Raw genomic sequence first — 20,893 nt, 5'->3', positions numbered from 1 at the left:
ATACAAAACAAGCCATTCTAAGTAATGAAAGGTATTTGTAAATATATTTATTATAAAATAATATTTAAGTATTTATTTTTTTTATTCCTGGAGAACCCCTTTAAAGGGGGTTATCATATGAATAATGTAAAAAATGAAAATCCGATATCATATAGTGCACAACAGTATATTTCTAACCAACATAGGACCAGCCCTGTACCTCACATGGATCCAGAGATCTCCCAAGTCATTATTACAATTCTGCTAGATTTATTTCAGGGTGTGTGTCCTTTCTGCTGCAGCTGGTGGCAGTTGAAGGATGAAACTGAGCGAGTGCTTCTATCTTAGGCTACTTTCACACTAGCATTCGGGGCTCCGCTTGCGAGTTCCGTTTTAAGACTCTCAAAAGCGGCCCCGAACGGATCCGTACTGCCCTAATGCATTCTGAGTGGATGCGGATCCGCTCAGAATGCATCAGTCTGGCACAGTTTGTCCTCCGCTCAGCAGGCGGACACCCGAACGCTGCTTGCAGCGTTCGGGTGTCCGCCTGGCCGTGCGGAGGCAAACGGATCTGTCCAGACTTATGTAAGTCAATGGGGACGGATCCGTTTGAAGTTGACACAATATGGCTCAATTTTTTTCAACGGATCCGTCCCCATTGACTTTCAATGTAAAGTCTGGACGGATCCGTCTGAGCAACTTTCACACTTAGGCCCCATGCACACTGCCGTGTTTCACAGCCGTGTGCGGGCCATGGAACCGCAGCCTGGATCCCTCCTGAGAGCAGGAGCGCACGGCGTCACTGGTTGCTATGACGCCGTGCGCTCCCTGCTGCCGCCGCAATACAGTAATACACTGGTATGATCTATACCAGTGTATTACTGTACTGTGCCGGCAGCAGGGAGCGCACGGCATCATAGCAACCAGTGACGCCGTGCGCTCCTGCTCTCAGGAGGGATCCAGGCCGCGGTTCCACGGCCCGCACACGGCTGTGAAACACGGCAGTGTGCATGGGGCCTTAGGCTGAGTTCACACGGGTGCAATGCAGTAGGTGAACGCATTGCACCTGCACTGAATCCTGACCCATTCATTTCAATGGGGCTGTGCACATGAGCATTATTTTTCATGCATCACTTCTGCAATGGTTTAAAATCGCAGCATGTTCTATATTCTGCGTTTTTCACGCAGCCCTGGCTCCATAGAAGTGAATGGGGCTGCGTTAATAACGCATTGCATCTGCAAGCAAGTGCGGATGCAATGCGTTTTTCACTGATGGTTGCTAGGAGATGTTGTTTGTAAACCTTCAGTTTTTTATCACGCGCGTGAAAAAAGCATCAAAACGCATTGCACCCGCGCGGAAAAAACTGAACAACTAAACGCAATTGCAGCCAAAACTGACTGAACTTGCTTGCAAAATGGTGCGAGTTTAACTGAACGCACCCTGAACGCATCCGGACCAAATCTGTCACGCTCGTGTGAACTCAGCCTTAGAATTCTTTCTAAACTTTAATGCAGACGGATCCGTTCTGAACAGATCGCATCGTCTGCATTATAGGAGCGGATCAGTCTGTGCAGACACCAGACGAATCCGCTCTGAACGCAAGTGTGAAAGTAGCCTTAGTGAGCGGGACAGAGAAATTAGAAAAAGAGCAAACAGCAGGGGGCGCCATACAGATAGACTTCAGTGAATAGCTCATTGGCTATACAACATTTTTAATTACATGCAATTACAAAAGTAATCATATCCAGGTGCTGATTTGAAAAATGTAGAATATATTTTATGACAACCCCTTTAAAGCAGTACAGTCCATAGACTAGGTGCCCTGAAATAAGAGACCCCCCTCTACCCAAAGTAATACAGACCCCCTAAAAATGATATAGACCGACTAAATAAATAAGTGCTGATCTTCGTATGCACTAGTGGGTTGCATATCAGGAAAACCTGAAGATTTCATGCAGAATTATATATAAAAGACAATTATCTGATGAAATAATTTTATTGAAGTGATTTAGTCCATAAAGTCCACACCCGTAGACATCTTGCATCCTTCTTCCCATGTGAAGACTTGGTCGTTGATGCTTGCAGATATTGGTCAGTCATTGTTGCGTGGCCTAATAAATACTTCCCGGTACAGAGGGCGGCAACGCAAAGTTCACTTTATTAAGGACCTGGCTTCCAAACAACTTGCATCGCATCACTGCTGCACAGCAGTCTCCTCCACCTGTAAAGTTACCGGAACGCTGTGGATTTTCATTAGGATTTGGCAGCCGAGTTGTGACTTTGGGATCTATGATCTGCGCCCACTGCTTCAGAGACGCTGGAAAATCCTTGTTCACTGTTGTTGGGAGGACAGAACACATCAGATTATGAAATGGATCTTCACCTGAACCACTTACATGGCACAGGATCCTTCAAGGTCGCTGAATACTGCTTAGGCCTCCTGCACACGAACGTGTGCTTCCCGTTGCAATATTGCGGAACCGCATTTGCACCGTTCGGTTGCCATTCCGCATCACGGATGCGGACTTATTCACTTCAATGGGTCCGCAAATCCGGAATCGTGCGGAACGGAACCCTATGGGAGCACTACGGAGTGCTTCAGTCGGGTTTCGTCCTGTACTTCCGTTCCGCAAAAAGATAGAACATGTCCTAACTTTTTGCGGAACGCCTGGATCGCGCACCCATTAAAGTGAATGGGTCCGCGATCTGCTGCGGCTGCCCCACGGAGGGTGTTTGTGCATTGCGGCCCGCAGCACGACCACAGGGTGCACACGTTTGTGTGCAGGAGGCCTTATCCACTGAAAGTCATGGGACATTATTACTGTTATGACTTAAAGGGGCTGTTCAGATGTAAATCTGTCCTTACCTAGTTCTTACAATAATGATATATGTAGTAAGATAGATAGGCGGCACTCACCACTGTATAGTAAATTAAGTCCTTTATTTCCGCCAAGGTTAAAAATAAGGCCCAGGGCAAGACAGCTCGCACACAGTGTACAGGAATAGCACGCGCTTCTTCAGGTATTTGTTTGGAACAAGAGCTGTGCCACCTACACCTTATCTACCTTCTTATTAAGGAAAGAATTATATTTACCAGCTCCCTGACGCTCCAGTCCTGTGCCCTGGCTCAGTTCGGGTATCCCCCGGTCCCTAGTTTGTTTACATATGGACGGGGGGTTACATGCGCCGCTGCAGCCAATGACTGGCCTCAGCAGTGATGTGTCACAAAGCAGCAAAGTGACCCAGCTGCCACTTGGGGGACACCAAGGCCAGAGATTGGCTGTATGTGGCTCCATCCTTATCCCTGCTGGTGACTGCGAGGTCAAGGGACAGAGTCAGAGCACAGGCCTGTAGAAGCAGGGAGCAGGCGAGTACAATTCACACACTAGGGGGCTTACTTTAAAAGTGACCCAATCCTAGAATATCCCTTTAATCCCCTGAAAAATAAAGGGCTTTTCCAATATTCTGCTGGCCTATCCTCAGGATAGGTCATCAAAATCAGATCAAAGGGGTATGAAACGCAAGACCCCCTCCCTGAGCCATGAGTTGTTTGAGGAGGCCGCGGCCATATTGCAGCTTACCAAACACAGCGCCATCTGTGGGACAGCTTGGTATCACAGCTTAGCCCCATTCTCTTGAATGAGACTAAGCTCTACCTAGGCTACGTGACATCGCTGGCCTAGGAAAAGGTCATGGCACTTCAGTGATCGCCGCTGCCTCTTTAAACAGTTCATCAGTGGGAGTACTGGAAGTCAGACCCCCGCCGATCTGATATTGATGACCTATCCTGGAGGATAGACCATCAATATCAAAATCTTGGACAAAACCTTTAAGAATGTTTTAACTCATTGACAGAAAGCAGACAGGTTGAAAATGGTAAGGACTTCCGGTTCCGGCGCGCACATGTAAGGAGGTGTGCAGAAAGAGCTCCGTGCCCCCGGACATTAACAGCGGGTGTTGCCGAGACCAGGGGCCTCATCACCCCGACTATACATCTCCCTGACACGTAGGGAGGCAGATGGAAAAGTTTGTAGTGCGCAGTGGCACCCCGCTGGCCGGTTCGCCTCTCCCGCCACGCGACCTGGCTGAACCCCAGAAGGGCAAGATGGCGGACGCTAAGAAGATGACAACGCGCTCGTCCTCCCAAACTTCCCAGCCGCAAGAAGCGGAGGAACTAATACTCACACAGCTGGAAGGGGCTCAGCAGGCTGGCGATTTGGAATCTTCCTGCAGAGAAATGGCTATAGCAGTTGCAAAACTATTGGCGCCAGACATCAAGGCCACTTTGGAAGCAACGATCACGACTTCCTTACAGCAGCTACAAGCCACAGTAAACCAGCACTCGGAACAAGTGCAGGAACTCGAGCAAAGAATGGGCATTGTGGAGGACGAGCTGGAGAGGGTTCATACCCAGCTCAGGGATGTTACACAGACTAACAAGGTGCTCCGAGATAAAGTCGAGGACTTGGAAAATAGGTCCCGCAGAAGCAATCTGCGTATTCTCGGTTTACCGGAAAAGTATCCCAGTGCACATGCTATCCCGGATCTGCTCTGATGAGTTACCGCAAGCGTTGGGAATCCAGACCCCTGCATTGGTCGAGAGGGCGCACAGAATTGGCCCACCGCAAGACACTGGCGGAACTGAACCGCAGAGGAGACCTAGGACGACTATAGTAAAATACCTGAAGTACACAGATAAGGAGGCCATCCTATTTAAATATAGAAGGCTCAAGCAGCCGCTTAAACTGCGAGGCCATCAGATCCTAATTTTTGGGGACTATTCCATGGAGGTCTCCAAGAAAAGGAGAGCTTTTTCTCAAATATGTACCCAGCTAGTGAACAAGAAAGTTAAGTTTGCTCTGATTTACCCAGCGGTGCTGAGAGTGTTCAGGAAAGATGGAGGAGTGGACACTTACCTTACACCTTCGGATGCAGCTGAGGCCCTGGAGGACTGCGACGTTCCAAGGGACTTAATCTCAAGATCGCCTAACAGTGGCAGTGATTCACCGAAAAGGGGCCGCTTCGGTAATGAGAGAAACACGTGGTCCGCCGCATCATCTGGAATATCTCCGAGACGAAGAGGAAACCCTGCTTCCAGCTCGGACTGGGGATAACTGCACTACACGTCTTTTAGTAAGCGGGGAGCCGCAAATCAATGCTGCGGTCGGCGGCCTATGTTTGTAATGGACTCAGTAAGTTGTGGGCATGGGGTTTTTCTTATAGGGTGCTGCCTAGATCTAGTGGTGGGGAGGGTAGTAGACAGGCTTAATGTCATGTATATGCTTTGTCCGGGGGGTGGAGTTTAGAGATGTAATAAGTGATTTAAAGAAATGGACTCTGGGCTTGAGACGTACAGCAGTCTGACCCAGGTCGGTGCGAAAAAAGAGGAGTCTGCAGAAGATTTGCTGTTTTGTTTAAACACTCTCAGAGTTTTCAGGGATGAGAATGTTTATATGTTTTTCGGGGTCATGTTGGGAGGGGGGATTATGTTTGTCATGTCATTCTGTATCTTGAATTGCAATGTCACTATAGGGCTTTCTGGGGGGGTTGTTCGCCGGGAACCGGCCTCCCAAAGGTGCTTCTACTTCATTATATCACATATCCAGCCCAAATGATTAAGTTAGTGACCTGGAATGTTAGAGGGCTGAGGTCCCCTTGTAAACGGATAATGGTATTACGTCACCTAAAGAGATTACAGGCTGATATAGCCTTGCTCCAGGAGACGCACCTTGGGGAGGCTGATTTTTGGCGGATGCGACGCATGTGGGTGGGACAAATATACGGTTCTCCCTCGGACGGAAGGAGAGCGGGTGTGATGATATTGATCCACAAAAGGCTTAGATGTGAGGTTTTGTCGACGGGTGGAGACGATAAAGGTAGACTATTAAGGCTTGATTTAGATACCGATGTAGGTAAATTGACACTGTTTAATGTCTATGGGCCCAATGCACTGCAAGCTAGTTTTTTTTCAGAGTTGGAGCTGACGGTTGCGCAGGACAGTTGTGGTAGTACGATACTGATGGGTGACCTTAATGTAGTGCATAACACACAGGAGGACTGCAGGAGGGTTGGGGCAGCGGATGTGCAGAGACGAGGGACGACTGTTCAGAGAATGACACTTGACTCCTTTTTGCAATCTACTGCCCTGATAGACATTTGGAGGCACCTGAACCCGACGGAACGTGAGTTCACTCATTTCTCGCCTGCTCACCAGTCATGGTCTAGAATAGACTATGCACTTATCTCGCCAGGACTGGTGGGGAAGGTGAAGGGAACGGAAATACTGGATATTCTAATATCTGACCACGCCCCAGTATCTCTTTCCCTCCTGGAAAATATACCCAGAGGTACGGATTATATATGGCGCATGCCCAGTTATTTAGCCACAGATGAGGAATTTCTCCTACAATTGAAAGGGTGGTGGTGGGAGTTTTCGGATACTAATAGCGAACACCGAGATAATTATACCTTATTTTGGGACACAGCTAAGGCAGTTATTAGGGGACGAATAATTGCATACGCCACGGCTAAAAAAAGGAAGTTGGCCCAGAAACTGAATGCAGCAACAGAAGTGGTGAGACGTACATATACGGCTTTCCTAAATAATCCAACAGATAGTAATAAAACTCAGTGGGTCACGGCCAAACATAGTTATGACTTTTATGTAGAACAAAATACAAAATTGACCGGGGATTATAAAAAGTCGCATCTGTTCAAATATGGAAACAAGGCAGGAAAGTTGCTGTCTAATCTAGCCAAGCCTTATACGCCCCACGCTAGTATTAAAAGCTTAATAAATGCGTCGGGACACAGGGTTACGGACCCGAAAGGTATAGTAGACTGCTTCGGGCAATTCTACGCTACTTTGTATGGGCAGGCAGACTATGATGATACATTGGCGGAGGAACTCTTATCCAAAATCTCTCTACCGCGTCTTACAGAAGAAATGCGCACCCACCTAAATGCTCAGATAACGGAAGAGGAGGTCAAAACTACCATAAAATCTCTAGTAAGCGGGAAAGCTCCGGGTCCGGACGGGTTTGGGGCGGACTTTTATAAAGGTCTCCGAGACGAGATTGCCCCTTTTTTGACATTGTTGTTTAATAGTTGCCTGGAAGGTCAGGGTATTATGCAATCTGGAAATATGGCGCATATCAAGCTTATCCCCAAACTAGGCAAGGACATGGAACAGCCTGCCTCATATCGTCCGATTTCTTTGATTAATCAGGACCTTAAAATACTGACCAAATTGTTAACCAATAGATTGGCGCAACATATGCCATACCTTATAGGTCCACATCAGGTGGGATTTGTAAAAAACAGAGCGGCGGTGACTAACATCAGATCGGTCTTAGTGGCACAGGACTATGTCCATCATGGTCCTGAGCGTATGGGAGGGAGCCCTGCCTTGTTGTCTGTCGATGCAGAGAAAGCTTTTGACACGGTAAACTGGAACTGGTTGTGGAGATCCATGACCGCTTTCGGAGTGGAGGGATCCTTCAAGTCATTAGTCGAGAGCATCTATCAAAGCCCGCAGGCTCAGGTTAGTCTGCCCGGCTTTTTGTCGACCCCTTTCCGGCTCGGCAGAGGTACAAGGCAGGGCTGCCCATTATCTCCCCTCCTATTCAATTTGGCTTTGGAACCGCTGGTTCAACATCTGCTTCAGTCGGATATTTTCAAGGGGATCCAGATAGGTAAGAAGGAACTGAAACTAGTTTGCTTTGCAGACGACATACTGCTCTTTATAGATTCTCCACATCTCTGCCTAAAAAAGGTACTGGACACCTTTGAATACTTTGGGGGGACTACGGGGTATAAAATTAACGTTACTAAGAGCCAATTGTTATTCTTGGATAAAAGGGGATCCCAAGCCCAGCCGGAGCGAAACCTTTGCAATGTTGAAGTGGTACCACAGTATCTAACCTATTTGGGTATCAAGGTGGGGCGACACCCATCTTCGCTATATAAATTGAACTATGATCCCCTAATCAGGAAGATTGAAACAGAGTTAGGCAAGTGGGCTAAACTACCGCTTTCGCTGTTTGGGAGGGCTTACTTATTAAAAATGGTAAGTTTTGCGAGGTTGCTTTATCCTATTCAGACTATACCGATCTTACTGACGCATATTGACGTTAATAGGATCCAAAAAGCGTTTGTGAGGTTCCTTTGGCAAGGAAAGCGGCCCAGGATAGCGTATGACAAACTTTGCCTCACTAAATGGGAGGGGGGACTTCAAATGCCGTCCATTAGAAGATATAATTTGGCCTCATTATTTAGACATGCTAGGGACTGGCTGATAGGCTCCTCGTATTTTTCCAATACCCCCCTAGAAAGGGAGTTGGTCGCACCTTGGGACCTAGTTGCTTTATTACACACAAGAGTCCGAGATCTCCCTAAACCGTTCAGAGAATTTGTAGTTTTGAGGGATACTCTAGCTGCATGGCGGAGCATACGGAGATTATATAAGCTACCCATGTACATTACCCCGTACATGCCTTTGTGGAGTCTCCCAGCGTTTCCGGAAGGTAGGCATTCCGGTCTTTTCAGAGTGTGGAGGAGTAAAGAGATTCTTCTATTGCGACATTTGCTGAATGAGGAAGGCACTGGGCTTTTAACATGGCCTGAGGTGCAGTCCAAGTATCAGATCCCAGCCTCCCATTTTCTGTCTTATAAGCAGCTACACTCGTACTGCATGGCTCAATCTGTGAACCTGGGAGATCCTGAGAGGTTAAACTGGTTTGGGGCCCTGGTGGGAGCCCAGGAACACTCACTGTCTGATCTCTATAGGAAGATGCAGAACATTCTCTCTACCCCGTTAGGAGATAGAGTGTTTAAGAAGTGGGAGGACGAGCTAGGTGAGGATACAGTCACTCCTAAATTGAGGGAGGGAATGGAGAAAGTGAGACAGGTGATAACAAGTGAAACGTGGAGAGAGATGCATTTTAGGATCCTTCATAAAGCTACGTACGCTTTTGACTTATCATACAGAGATGCGCCTGCACATTATTTGAGATGGTGCCCCAAATGTCTGCTACAAAAGGCTAACCTATTACATGGACTTTGGCACTGTCCTAACCTGAAGTCTTTGTGGGAGGAGACTGTCGAATATATCCAACAAGTGTGGGGGATAAAACCACAATTGTCACCTTTGCATTGCATCTTTCATTATATACCACTGGATGAGAGAGGGGAAATATCCCATACTACTCATATCAAAGGAGTACACTGTTCCTCCTGGCAGTGGTAAAGACCATACTTAGGCACTGGATTTATCCCACAGTCCCCACAATCCAGGAGGCTTTGGGGGTGATGAAATATGTCATGTACCTGGACAGGCTAGATGTAGAACGTAGCAGAGAGAAATCTGCAAAGCAATTCTTTCACACTTGGGAAAGGTTTATCATTCATTCATTGACATCGGCAGAAGTATCGGAAGTGGTTATGCCTTTTGTACATACTAGGTGGTATTTAGAGGGAAAGCTGAAGGGTACCTTAGATAGGTTAGAGGTGGTCTAGGGGGAGAGAAGGTTAACATGAGACTCCTACTGCTTATGAAGAAGAGGCACTCTATCCTGGAAGTCCTAATAGGTGATATTGACATGACATTGCAAGTTGGGTAACAGTTGGGAGGGAGGGGGGGGAGTTTGTTTGGGGGGGGAGAAAATGGAAAAGTTTTCGGAAAAGGACACATTCTAAATACACGCTGGACGGCTGTCTAATATGTATATGATCCTACATGATGTAATGTATAATGTGCAAGTGCCTGTGAGCATGAGAATTTACTGTAATCTATGTACTTGCTATGTGTCTTCCGAATAAAAAATTGTTTTTAAAAAAAAAAGAAAATGGTAAGGAACGGAAAAAGAGCATGTTATAAAATTGTAAAACTTCTCATTATAGAGCGATTACAGTAAGTTTGCATAAATTTAAGAATTCCTAGAATATTATTTTATCATATATAGTTCCTAATTGATATTTAAACAGGCATGTATTGTAAATATCATATTTTAAGGATCTCACTCTCACAAAAAAAAAAAAAAAAGTACACACAAGACGACACTATTACTCACGTAAGCAACGTCTCTAATTCCCGGGTCACTTTTCCTATAATGGGGGGTCCTTGATAAGTAAGTGCTGTGTATAGCTGAACAAGAGAGGCGCCTGCACGGATCTTCTGAAGAGCGTCTAATCCGCAGCTGACACCCCCCACACCAATGATGGGAACCTGACCTAAGCGAGAAACAAGACATCAACCTCTGGGTGAGGGCAGCTGACGGAGATGACCCACATTCACAGCAGCCTGTACATAGCTCTCACCTGAGGTCAAAGCATACATTTCTCTAATAGTTTCTGTAGACATGTCTCGAAGTGGAGCTCCGCTTAACCCACCCGTCTCTACGCTAGAAGGACTCTTTAGCGTTGAAGGGCGGCTAATTGTTGTGTTGGTGACTATCAGACCATCAATTCCAAGCTGTACATAGAATAAAAAGAAACGCGGATAGTAATACAATGCTGAATTCCGGCGAACTCAGTTAGTTTAACCCTTAGGCCTCTTTTACACGGCGTTGTGGGAAAATGCACGATTTTTCCACGCAAGTGCAAAGCATTTTAATGAGTTTTGCATGCGCGTGAGAAAAATAGGCATGTTTGGTACCCAGACCCAAAACCGGACTTCTTCACAGAAGTTTGGGTTTGGGATCGGTGTTGTGTAGATTCGATTATTTTCCCTTATAACATGGTGGGTGAAGGACCATGTGATGAGCGCAGTGACGTCAAAGGTCCTTTTCCTCCCAGGTCCTCAAAGAAGAAGAAAGAAGATGAGCCGGGCTGCGCGAACAAGTGGATGAGGAGAGTTTAATTTGTTTTTTATTTTTATTTTATAACCCCTCCATCCCTAATTTACTTAGCATTCTGTAGGGAATGCTATTATTTTCCCTTATAACCAAGTTATAAGGGAAAATAATAAAGATCAGGTCCCCATCCCGATCGCCACCTAGCAACCATGCGTGAAAATCGTACCGCATCCGCACTTGCTTGCGATTTTCAAGCAGCCCCATTCACTTCTATGGGGCCTGTGTTGCGTTAAAAACGCACAATATAGAGCATGCTGGGATTTTCACGCAACGCACAAGTGATGCGTGAAAATCACCGCTCATCTGCACAGGCCCATTGAAATGAATGGGTCCTAATTCAGTGCGGGTGCAATGCGTTCACCTCATGCATTGCACACGTGCGGAAAATACGCCTGTGTGAAAGAGGCCTTAGGATACTGGAGCTTTTGTCGTTTTTGCGTTTTTATTTTTCTTCCCTGTTTAACTTGAGCCATAACTTTTTTTATATTTCCAGTCACATAGCTGTATGAGGGCTTATTTTTAGCGGGACAAGTTGTACTTTCTAATGCCACCATTAATTATGGCATAAAATGTAGTGGGAAGCAGTAAAAAAAAAAAAAAAATCCAAATGGGGTGGAATTTGAAAAAAAAAAAAAAAAAAAAAAAAAAAAGCAATTCCTCCACTGTTTTATGGGTTTTGTTCACAGGGTTTTTCGTTTGCAGCGAAACTGACCCATGCCCTTCATTCTCTGGGTCATTACGATTATGCATAGGTTTCTTATGTCTAAATAGCGCAAAAATAAATTTAAACTTTGATAAAATAAATTAATTTTTTACATCACCATATTCGGACCCCCATAACGTTTTTTTTTTATACCTATGTCTACTGAGTTGTTTAGGGGCTCATTTTTTTCAGGACAATCTGTAGTTTTTATTGATGCCATTTTGGAGTGTGCGTGACTTTTTGATCACATTTTATAAAAAAAAATGACCCTTTTTTTGACCCTTTTTTCCTTTACGCCATTCACAGTATTGGAATTTTTTTTAAATATTTTAATTGTATGGGCGTTTTCGGTCGCGATTATGTTTATATTTATTGTTATTTAGGTATTGATTTTTTAATTATATGGAAATATAATAATATTTTTTTTTACATTTTTTTGAAGCTCATATATGAGCCTATAAAGGATTTTTAAAATAAGATTTACACTAGAAATTGCTCATTTCTTTTCCTGGCCTGCCATCTGGTGGCCAAAATAAGAGTTGCAGCATGAACACTTAAAGCCTCGTCAGGCTTACAGTGTTCAGCACGACTACCGATGCCCACATTGGCCGCACAGGTTTTTGCGCATTTAGATGCCGCGATCTCACTTGATCACCCTGATCGGCATTATTGCCGGTCACGGTAATTAGTCGCAGGTCTCTGCTGTTTGAAACAAAAAAGATCTGCTGGAAATGGCGCCCGCTGCACATGCGGGCGAGCGCCATGCTCATTTCAAGAGAGAAAGAAAATGGTGGCATGCCCACGGCTGGTATGCATCCAGTCATCTAACACATACAGTCATGTACATATGGCCTAACTGGCTGATTTAGTAGCCGAGTGCTTTTTCACACAGAGCCAGATACAGCTGAACAGAATGTTTTCTTCAATAAATGAAATCATTACTTAAAAGCTGCATTTTGAGTTTATTTGGCTCTTCTTTGTCTAATATGTTATAAGTATAAATACTAATTTACAGTACCTGGGTCACTACACTCGCAATGTCCTCCTTATCACGTAGGGACAGATCAGGTGCAATCTTCACAAGTAATGCAGGCCTGTGTTCACGAGGCAAGGCATTCCTAGCCTTTACTACCTACAGGGAAGACATCAAATAGATATACCTAACTAATCTGAAGAAATTACAATTGAAGAAGTTTTCCGACTTTTTTAGGTCATCAGTATCTGACTGGTGGGGATCTGGTGGAACCCTCACCTCTTCTAGCAGCTCACACTACTGATCACCCACTGATCACATACTGATGACCTATCCTGAGTATGAATCATCAGTATAACAAATAAAAAAAAGTCATAAAACCCCTCTAAATTATACATCAATATCTGTATACGTTGAATATTCTAACAGCTTTAGCGTATTATAACTTATAAATATACCAGACAATGGCTGGGAATCAAAACGGTCCATGTCATACTTTGGCCAGCAGATGGTGCAGCTGTTCTCTTCCTTGAAGATCCCTCAGGCCTGGGGTATTTGGGCTTGACACATTGATAACCAAGTAGTCTGCCAGGGGTCCGAGTTCACGTACTCCTCTTGTGTAATCAGCAGCCGCATCCTCCGAGGTCTTATTTTTTCCCAGGTTTACACCTAGTGGCATTCCATCTGATAAAAAGAAAGAAAGATGGAAGAATATATATATATATATATTTTTTTTTTTTATATTCACTGACTGGCTTCTCCTTCCCTTCAACAGAAAAATCAAAACATTCACCTCTGAAATTGGCACACAGAAAGCAAGCTGAAATTTTGCTTTTGCCCTGATTTTGATTTCCTGAAATATTCTCGATTAATATACAGGTGAAACTCGAAAAATAAGAATATCATTCAGTAATGCAACTTAAAAGGTGAAACTAACATATGAGAGACTCATTACATGCAAAGCGAGATATTTCAAGCCTTTATTTGTTATAATTTGGATGATTATGGATTACAGCTTATGAAAACCCAAAGTCACAATCTCAGGTCCCCTTTGCTCAGGGGGTATGGATTACTTAGCTGACTAGAGTGTGACACTTTGAGCCTAGAATTTTAAACCTTTTCACAAAATTCTAATTTTAAGTTGCATTACTGAAATAAATACATTTTGCACAATATTCTAATTTTTCAAGTTTCACCTGTATTCATACTTCTAGCAGCAAGAAAATAAGAGATACATTCAAGTTTTCCCTGTACATATTCTGCCTGACCCAAGCCAACTATGACTTTTGCACGAAAGAATACAACCAATAAAACAACCTAAAATAACCAAATATACAAAGCCTCATCAAAGGAATACATTTTTACCAGCAGTTCCTAAAGCGGTGTCCTAGTTATTCTATAATCTGTCCAACACCACTAAATGTCAAAATATCATCCTACACCCACCTTGTTCTCCCCTGCCATTCTCCCCTTTGCTCAGGGGGTATGGATAAATTAGCTGACTAGAGGGTGACACTTTGAGCCTAGAATATTGAACCTTTTCACAAAATTCAAATTTTAAGCTGCATTAATGCAATTCCTTTTAATTTGCATTACTGAAATAAATGGACTTTTGCACGATATTCTAATTTTTCGAGTTTCACCTGTACATGCTTTTAAAATCCTACTTGTTAAACCTTGCAAACAAGTGCTTATCTGCACCTGGCATGAACGGCTTAGCTCTGTGTGACTGTTGTCCGACCTTCCATAATGCACTACTTTCTACTAACAGAAAACCAGAATTCTGGATTTCGCTTTAGATGCTGGAGAAGAAAAAGGGCAGGCTCGGCACAAGAGGAAGCGATGTAGAATTAAAGGGGTTTTGCCAAGTTTGAAAATTATCCCCCTATCCACAGGATCTCGGTGCTCGGCTAATCCAACAGCCCAATAGAGAATGAATAAAGGAGCAGGGTGCATTCTCGGCCTGCCGCTCCATCAGCATGGGGGAACGGAACCCCTATTCTCTGTGGTTGGCCAGATTTAGCCGAGATACTGTAAATAGGGGATAATCTGAAAACGTGGCACAACTCTTTTAAGAAAAAGATATCATATGTCTTATAAAGTGATGGCATAGGGATAGGATACACTATCAACTTTAGGATTAATTGGGATAGAACTTCCGCACAATTGCAGACAAGAATAGAACATGTTCTATTTTTTTCGGGAACGGAAATGCGACCCGGGAGTGCGGGTCCGCATTTCCGGAGCCGGGCCGCACATCGTGCGACCCCATAGAAATGAATAGGTCTGCAATTCCGTTCCACAAAATGCGGAACGAAATTGCGGATGTGTCAATGGGGCCTAAGAGATGGGAATAACCCGTTAAAATGTGGGCTGTTGTAAATTGTCAGTAATCAGACTTTTCCAATACAAAATTTACTAGGCAGCAAGATCTCCTAACCAGCTGTAAGCATCCTCTGCTTGTCTGCCCTCTGCAGCAATCGTTGGCGAACCACGTCTATACCATGACTGTTAAATCCATATCTGGAGTAAAACAAAAAAAGAAAAAGATTAATAAAGATAACTAAATTATTACTGTAATAATATTATAGCATACATATGCAGTCCCCACTAGGGGGAGCTACACGCCTACAGATACACATAGCTCTCAGGGAGGTCAATTCTAGCTTATACAACCATGTGTAGTTAGCTCCCCCTAGTGGTGGCTGCAGGCAGACAGAATATTATAACTTTACAGGTCAGAAATCAGAGCTTGTCTATACCCATATAGTCTAACATTAACAGGTGACCTAAAACAGAATGGTGAACATTAAAGGGGTTGTCTGGGCTTTTACTACTGATGACCTTTCTTTAGGATAGGTCATCAATATCAGATCGGCGGGGGAGCTGGGTGTCGGACCCCCCGACGATCAGCTGTATGAGGAAACGCTGCACGCACTGCACATGTGCCGACTCCCTTCTCTCTTCCTGTCCGCTGCTGAGGTCTATGGTCTTTGCCATAGACAGCAGCGGTGAACAGAGAGACGGCACGTGTGCAGTGCGTGCGCCGTTTCCACATACAGCTGATCAGCGGGTGTTGGACCCTCAGGATAGGTCATCAATAGTAAAAGCCGGGACAACCTCTAACGGACACATTCATAATGCCTTTGGTGGGAGGACGGGCTCAGGTTGGGCGCTGGACTTATAAAAGTTTAAAAAAGAAAAGCAAAACTCTGTCACCTGTTGATAATGGCTTTGTCTTGAGGAAGGCGAAAGACTCTGGGCTTCGGGTTTCCATCCTGAGGGTTTGGGGTAACACTTCCGATTTCCACAAAACCAAACCCCATTTTGTAGAGTCCATCTACAGCTTCTCCGTGCTTATCAAACCCGGCAGCCAGGCCCACTGGGTTGCGGAACTTGTGACCTAGGACGGTTGTCTCCTAGGAGTAAGAAGGCTCTAGTTATAAGGGTTAGGCACGTCCATGCTTGCTCTTTACACTCTATATACAACACACTTGAACCTGCAGCTCCCCTGTCGTAAAACTACAACTCCTGTGATGCTGTAAGTGGTAGTTTCACACAAGGTTGGGAGCGACACGGTGGCTTGGCCTGTATGAGGCATGCCGTTATGACCAGTTCTCCATATTCAGCATACAAAATGGCTCCTTTATGTGACAATCTTTAGGGTACGGCCACAAGGGACAGATAAGCTATGGATTTGCCATCTCTGAACTGCGGGCGGAAAATCTGCAGTATTTACAGTAGCAGCAAAGTGGACGAGCTCTCAGGCTGAGTTCACACGGGCGAGATTTCCGCGCGGGTGCAATGCGGTAGGTGAACGTATTGCACCCGCACTGAATCCGGCACCATTCATTTCAATGGGGCTGTGCACATGAACGCTTTTTTTCCCACACATCACTTCTGCAATGCTTTAAAATCGCAGCATGCTCTATATTCTGCGTTTGTAACGCAGGACAGGCCCAATAGAAGTGGATGGGGCGGCGTGAAAAACGCATTGCATCCGCAAGCAAGTGCGGGTGCAATGCGTTTTTCACTGATGGTTGCTAGGAGATGTTGTTTGTAAACCTTCAGTTTTTTATCACGCGCGTGAAAAACGCATAGAAACGCATTGCACCCGCGCGGAAAAAACTGAACAACTAAACGCAATTGCAGACAAAACTGACTGAAGTTGCTTGCAAAATAGTGCGAGTTTCACTGAACGCATCCTGAGCAAATCCGTCACGCCCGTGTGAACCCAGCCTCACCGGATCTTATCCACCAGCTATTGAATCCAACACTGAAATAACTGGAGGTGAACTACGCAGCAAAAACCCCAACAAATCCACATGCAAAACAGGCGTAGATACGTTTACTGCAGAACTGTGGCAAAATCTGCAGCAAAAATTCCACCCATTTTAACCATTAAAAATACACGACCACCAGATAGTTTTTACCAGTTATTGATTCACTTTTGCTCTGCTCTATTGAGGACAGCCATGGTGAGTGGCTGCAACCTAAAAGCTATGGACACCTTCTGAGACATCTTTTATTATTACATTTTAGTCGTTATTAAAGGGGTTTTCCTCAGGAAAGGTCATCAGTATCTGATCGTGGGGGTTCCCCGCCGATCAGCTGTTCGAGAAGGCAGCATGACTTGCGGTAGCGCTGCGGCCTTCTCGCTGCTTTGCCTAGGCCAAGTGGCGACGCGTTCATCGGTCAGCTCAGTACCATTTAAGTTAATGGGGCTGTGCAAGATACCAAGCACAACCACTACACAATGTACGGCGCTGTGCTTGGCAAGCACGGAGAAGGCAGCAGCCCTCACAGGAGCTCTGGTGCCTTCACAAACAGTTGATTGGCAGGGGCCCCCGAGTGTCGGACCCCCACCGATCAGATACTGATGACCTATCCTGAGGAGAGGTCATTAGTAGTAAAATATAGGAAAAGCCCGGGTTAAGGGCTGAATCCCGACATACCCCTGTTTTTCACCCAGGCTGCCCCACTGACATGAGCTGCGGAGCACTTCATGCCCTGGTGCTTTCCTTTGCCCTGTGCTGAATCGCGCAGCACAAAGGCTTTTTCTGGAGATCCAGTGACATACCAGGCTTTCCATGGGTAAAGCTAGGCGGAGGCTTCTACCTAGCAGTGAGCCCGGTGATGTCACCAGCACCAATGGGCGGGCTTTAGTGCTGCCCTAGCCTGTAGAACGGCTAGGGCAGAGCTAAGTCCCACCCATCAGTGCCGGTGACGTCACCGGGAACACTGCTAGATGGAAGCCTACTCCTAACGGTGTAAAATATATAAACAAACAGCACTTGTCCTGCGTGATATAGCACAGGCCAAGGGAGAGCATCATGCTCCGATTCTCATCTCAGGATCCCTGCCTGGATGAAAATGGAGATATGTCCGGGTTCAGCTCTGAACCCAGACAACCCCTTTAAAGATGTTCAGCTGTTTCTGAGATACAAGGGTTAAAATAAAATAATAAAAATCAGCCTGTTTTCAAACTGTCAGGTTCAGTTTTCTTGAAGCTCTTCGTATGACGGCTCATGAGTAGAATGAGTACAATGCCAAACAAATGCCGCTGAAGGAATAAACAGCCTTTACCTGTAGTGCCTATTGAAGCCTGAAGTACTGAGGGGACAACCCCTTCCTGTCTTACCAAAAGCGAAGGCTCTGTCCCTCCACCCTGCTTTACACTGCAGCTCTGCCCATTACCACTGTCAGCCAGGTGTACCTACCAGATGTTGTGAGTGATGCTGCGCACATCGTGGGACCAGTCCAAGAGCTGCAAACCTTACGGAGAGCGTGTGCGCCAGTTCAGGTGATACCACTTTCTGCAATGCTGGCATAAGACATTCCGCGTAAAAGTGTTCATCCCCTTTTACAGTAAGATAGGAGGAAAAGAGGAGACCTCCGCCCCCGAGGACCAGCAGAGCATCCTTCAGCCGGCGCTGAAAAGGAAACAAGATCATCAGCTCATTGAACAAGCTGCGTACCGACTGCGCGGCTCCAACATGGCGGCTGAGGCTAGACAATGAGTCAGTTTTCCATAAACCGTTCACTCCTGACTTTTATTAGCTCATCAGACACCCCTTTAAACTTTCTACAATACGATGGGGGTCATCTGTCTAAACTAGCGTTTTCAACCTGCCCACTCCACGTCCCCCTTTTTCGGACATGGTGAGGGAAGCATAAAAACGCTACTTGTGCCAGTTTTCTAGCACTGGGTGTTGATAAATGATCCCCTTTTTGTTTCAGTACCTCACAACTTCTTAAATTTTCTGCTTGTTGTCAGGGAATAGAAACGAAAAATACTCGTTCTAACACTGGTCCATGGCGTTTAACTCTTTCCCGACGCAGTATTTACCCCGTCTTCTAGGAGCCATAACGTTCTCAATTTCTCCGCTCACATCCTATAAGGGCTTGTCTTTTTTTTTTTTTTCTCGCCCTTCTAATGACAACATTTAATATTCTATACTATGTAGGTGAGCTGGAAAAAATATATTCATGCAGTGGAACTGGAAAAAAAAAAAAAAAAACGCAACTGCATCATTGTTTTACAGGTTTTGTTTTTATGGCGATACCAAATTTTGATGGTTTTTGTTCTCTTTAAACACTTTTAACAATAAGGCGTCATGCACACGAATGCGTGCCGGCCAGGCCCATGCTGCGGTCCACAATGCATGGGCACTGACCGTAGGGCCGACGCATGTGGATCGCGGACCGATTCACTTCAATGGGGTCTGCCATCCACATCCAACAGTGCATGCACTACTTTTTTCGCGGTGTGGAGACACGGACAGAAACCCTTCTGGATTGTGGCCCCATTCAAGTGAATCGGCCCACATCCGTGATGTGGGGTGCACGGGGCCGTCTGCATGAGGACTAAAATTAATCGCCACGTTATGACCCCCATAACTTTTTTTTTTTTAGGTCTGTCTGCGGAGCTACGTGACAGCGCTATTTTTGCAGGGACGAACTCTAGTTTTTATTGATACTATTTGGGGTATGACTTCTTAATCAATTTTTTATATTGTTTTGGGGGGGGGGGGTCCAAAAAAAAAATCCAAAAATGGAGAATTTAGCATTTTAATTTTTCTTATTGATGGAAGGCAGGGCCAGCAATACCATATTGTGGCACGTTATATCGCCCCAACAGAGCCAAATACCACAGTCCATCACAAAATACATCCCCAAAACATTCCACTGGCCGGCCGCGAAGAGGGCCCAGGCGGCCCCATGGATATATATATATATATGGATAAGGGGTAAATCGTTGTAATGGGATGACCCCCTTTAAACCATGCCTGTCGGACGTGACCAGAACAGGTTTTCAGATTCTGTATGTAAACTTGTTTCTATTTACTGGCAGCAAGCACAGTTCTTGAAATTGGAGCAAGAAATGGAACACACAGTCGCCCTGATCGATCAAACTGGTGCAAAGGAAAACTGGTTTAGTTGCCCATAGCAACCAATCAGATTCCACATTTCATTTTCCAATGGAGCTCTTAAAAATGTAAGGCAGAATCTGATTGGTTGCTATGGGCTACTAAGACAATTTTGCATTGCATCAGTTTGGATAAAAAAAAACAATACCCCTTTATATGTCATGTAAAAGGACTACATATCCCAGCATGCACTATCAACCATTACTCCACATGCTATGCTGGAACCAGTATTCCTTAAAAGATGACAAGTAACTGCTCTAAAGTCAAAATGTGCCTGTTGTAGAAAATGTCACGTAACGCTCGACTATACACTCCGAGAGAGCGCCCTCACGTTACCTTCACATGGGCACCGAACATCTTCACTTCCGGCAGCCATAGCGCGTCACGTGATCGGATATGCTCCGCGCGCCGCCATGTTTGATGAGGGCAAGGTGATGAGGCTACTACGTCTATGGGGCTATTGCATAACTCGTGGTCGGTGTCTGTTTGGCTTGTGGAAGATATTTTCTGTTCATGTCGGCAAAGAAAACACAAACTGAAATCGGAAGAAAGATTATAGTTTTATATTACTATTAATAAAAGGCGGGAAAGTCTCAGGCGTTGGAGCCTGCAGTCTTCCTGAGGTGGTTATGACGGAAAACTGAATTATCTGTGGGAAATAATGATGGGATACAGTGCTGGGCTGTAAGCTGCTGCTCTCCAGCTACTGAGAGACTACTACTCCCAGCATGGGCCATGTTGGGAGTTGAAGTTACCCACTCGTTGGTATTGCAGAATAGTGAGGGTCGTTTGTAGAAAAACGGATTTTACCTCAGGCATGTTTATGTAAAAATTGACTTATTTTTTGGTTTAGAAAATGGAGTCATTTTCGCTTTAGTTTATGTTTGTTTTGTGAATAGGCCTGTGATGAAAAAATGTCACCGGGTCTATCATACATTGACACCCGCCATTGTA

At 45.1% G+C, this 20,893-nt stretch overlaps 1 protein-coding gene across 1 annotated transcript; it reads right to left on the bottom strand.

The window, feature by feature from the left end:
- Positions 1-1,960: 1,960 nt before the first annotated feature.
- On the bottom strand, positions 1,961-20,364 carry DHODH (dihydroorotate dehydrogenase (quinone)). The gene is made up of 9 exons (XM_044270163.1): positions 20,276-20,364; positions 18,230-18,442; positions 15,729-15,928; positions 14,950-15,032; positions 13,006-13,193; positions 12,555-12,668; positions 10,298-10,451; positions 10,051-10,210; positions 1,961-2,315 (listed from the first exon to the last, which is right to left on the bottom strand). The coding sequence occupies exons 1-9, from the start codon at positions 20,294-20,296 to the stop codon at positions 2,234-2,236; spliced, it is 1,215 nt and encodes a 404-aa protein (XP_044126098.1). The 5' UTR covers positions 20,297-20,364; the 3' UTR covers positions 1,961-2,233.
- Positions 20,365-20,893: the final 529 nt, after the last annotated feature.

Source organism: Bufo gargarizans, chromosome 10 (assembly GCF_014858855.1).
Source record: "Bufo gargarizans isolate SCDJY-AF-19 chromosome 10, ASM1485885v1, whole genome shotgun sequence".
Lineage (NCBI taxonomy): Eukaryota > Metazoa > Chordata > Amphibia > Anura > Bufonidae > Bufo > Bufo gargarizans.
The sequence above is the reverse complement of the archived record's forward strand: the minus strand, read 5'-3'. Positions and strand labels throughout refer to the sequence as shown.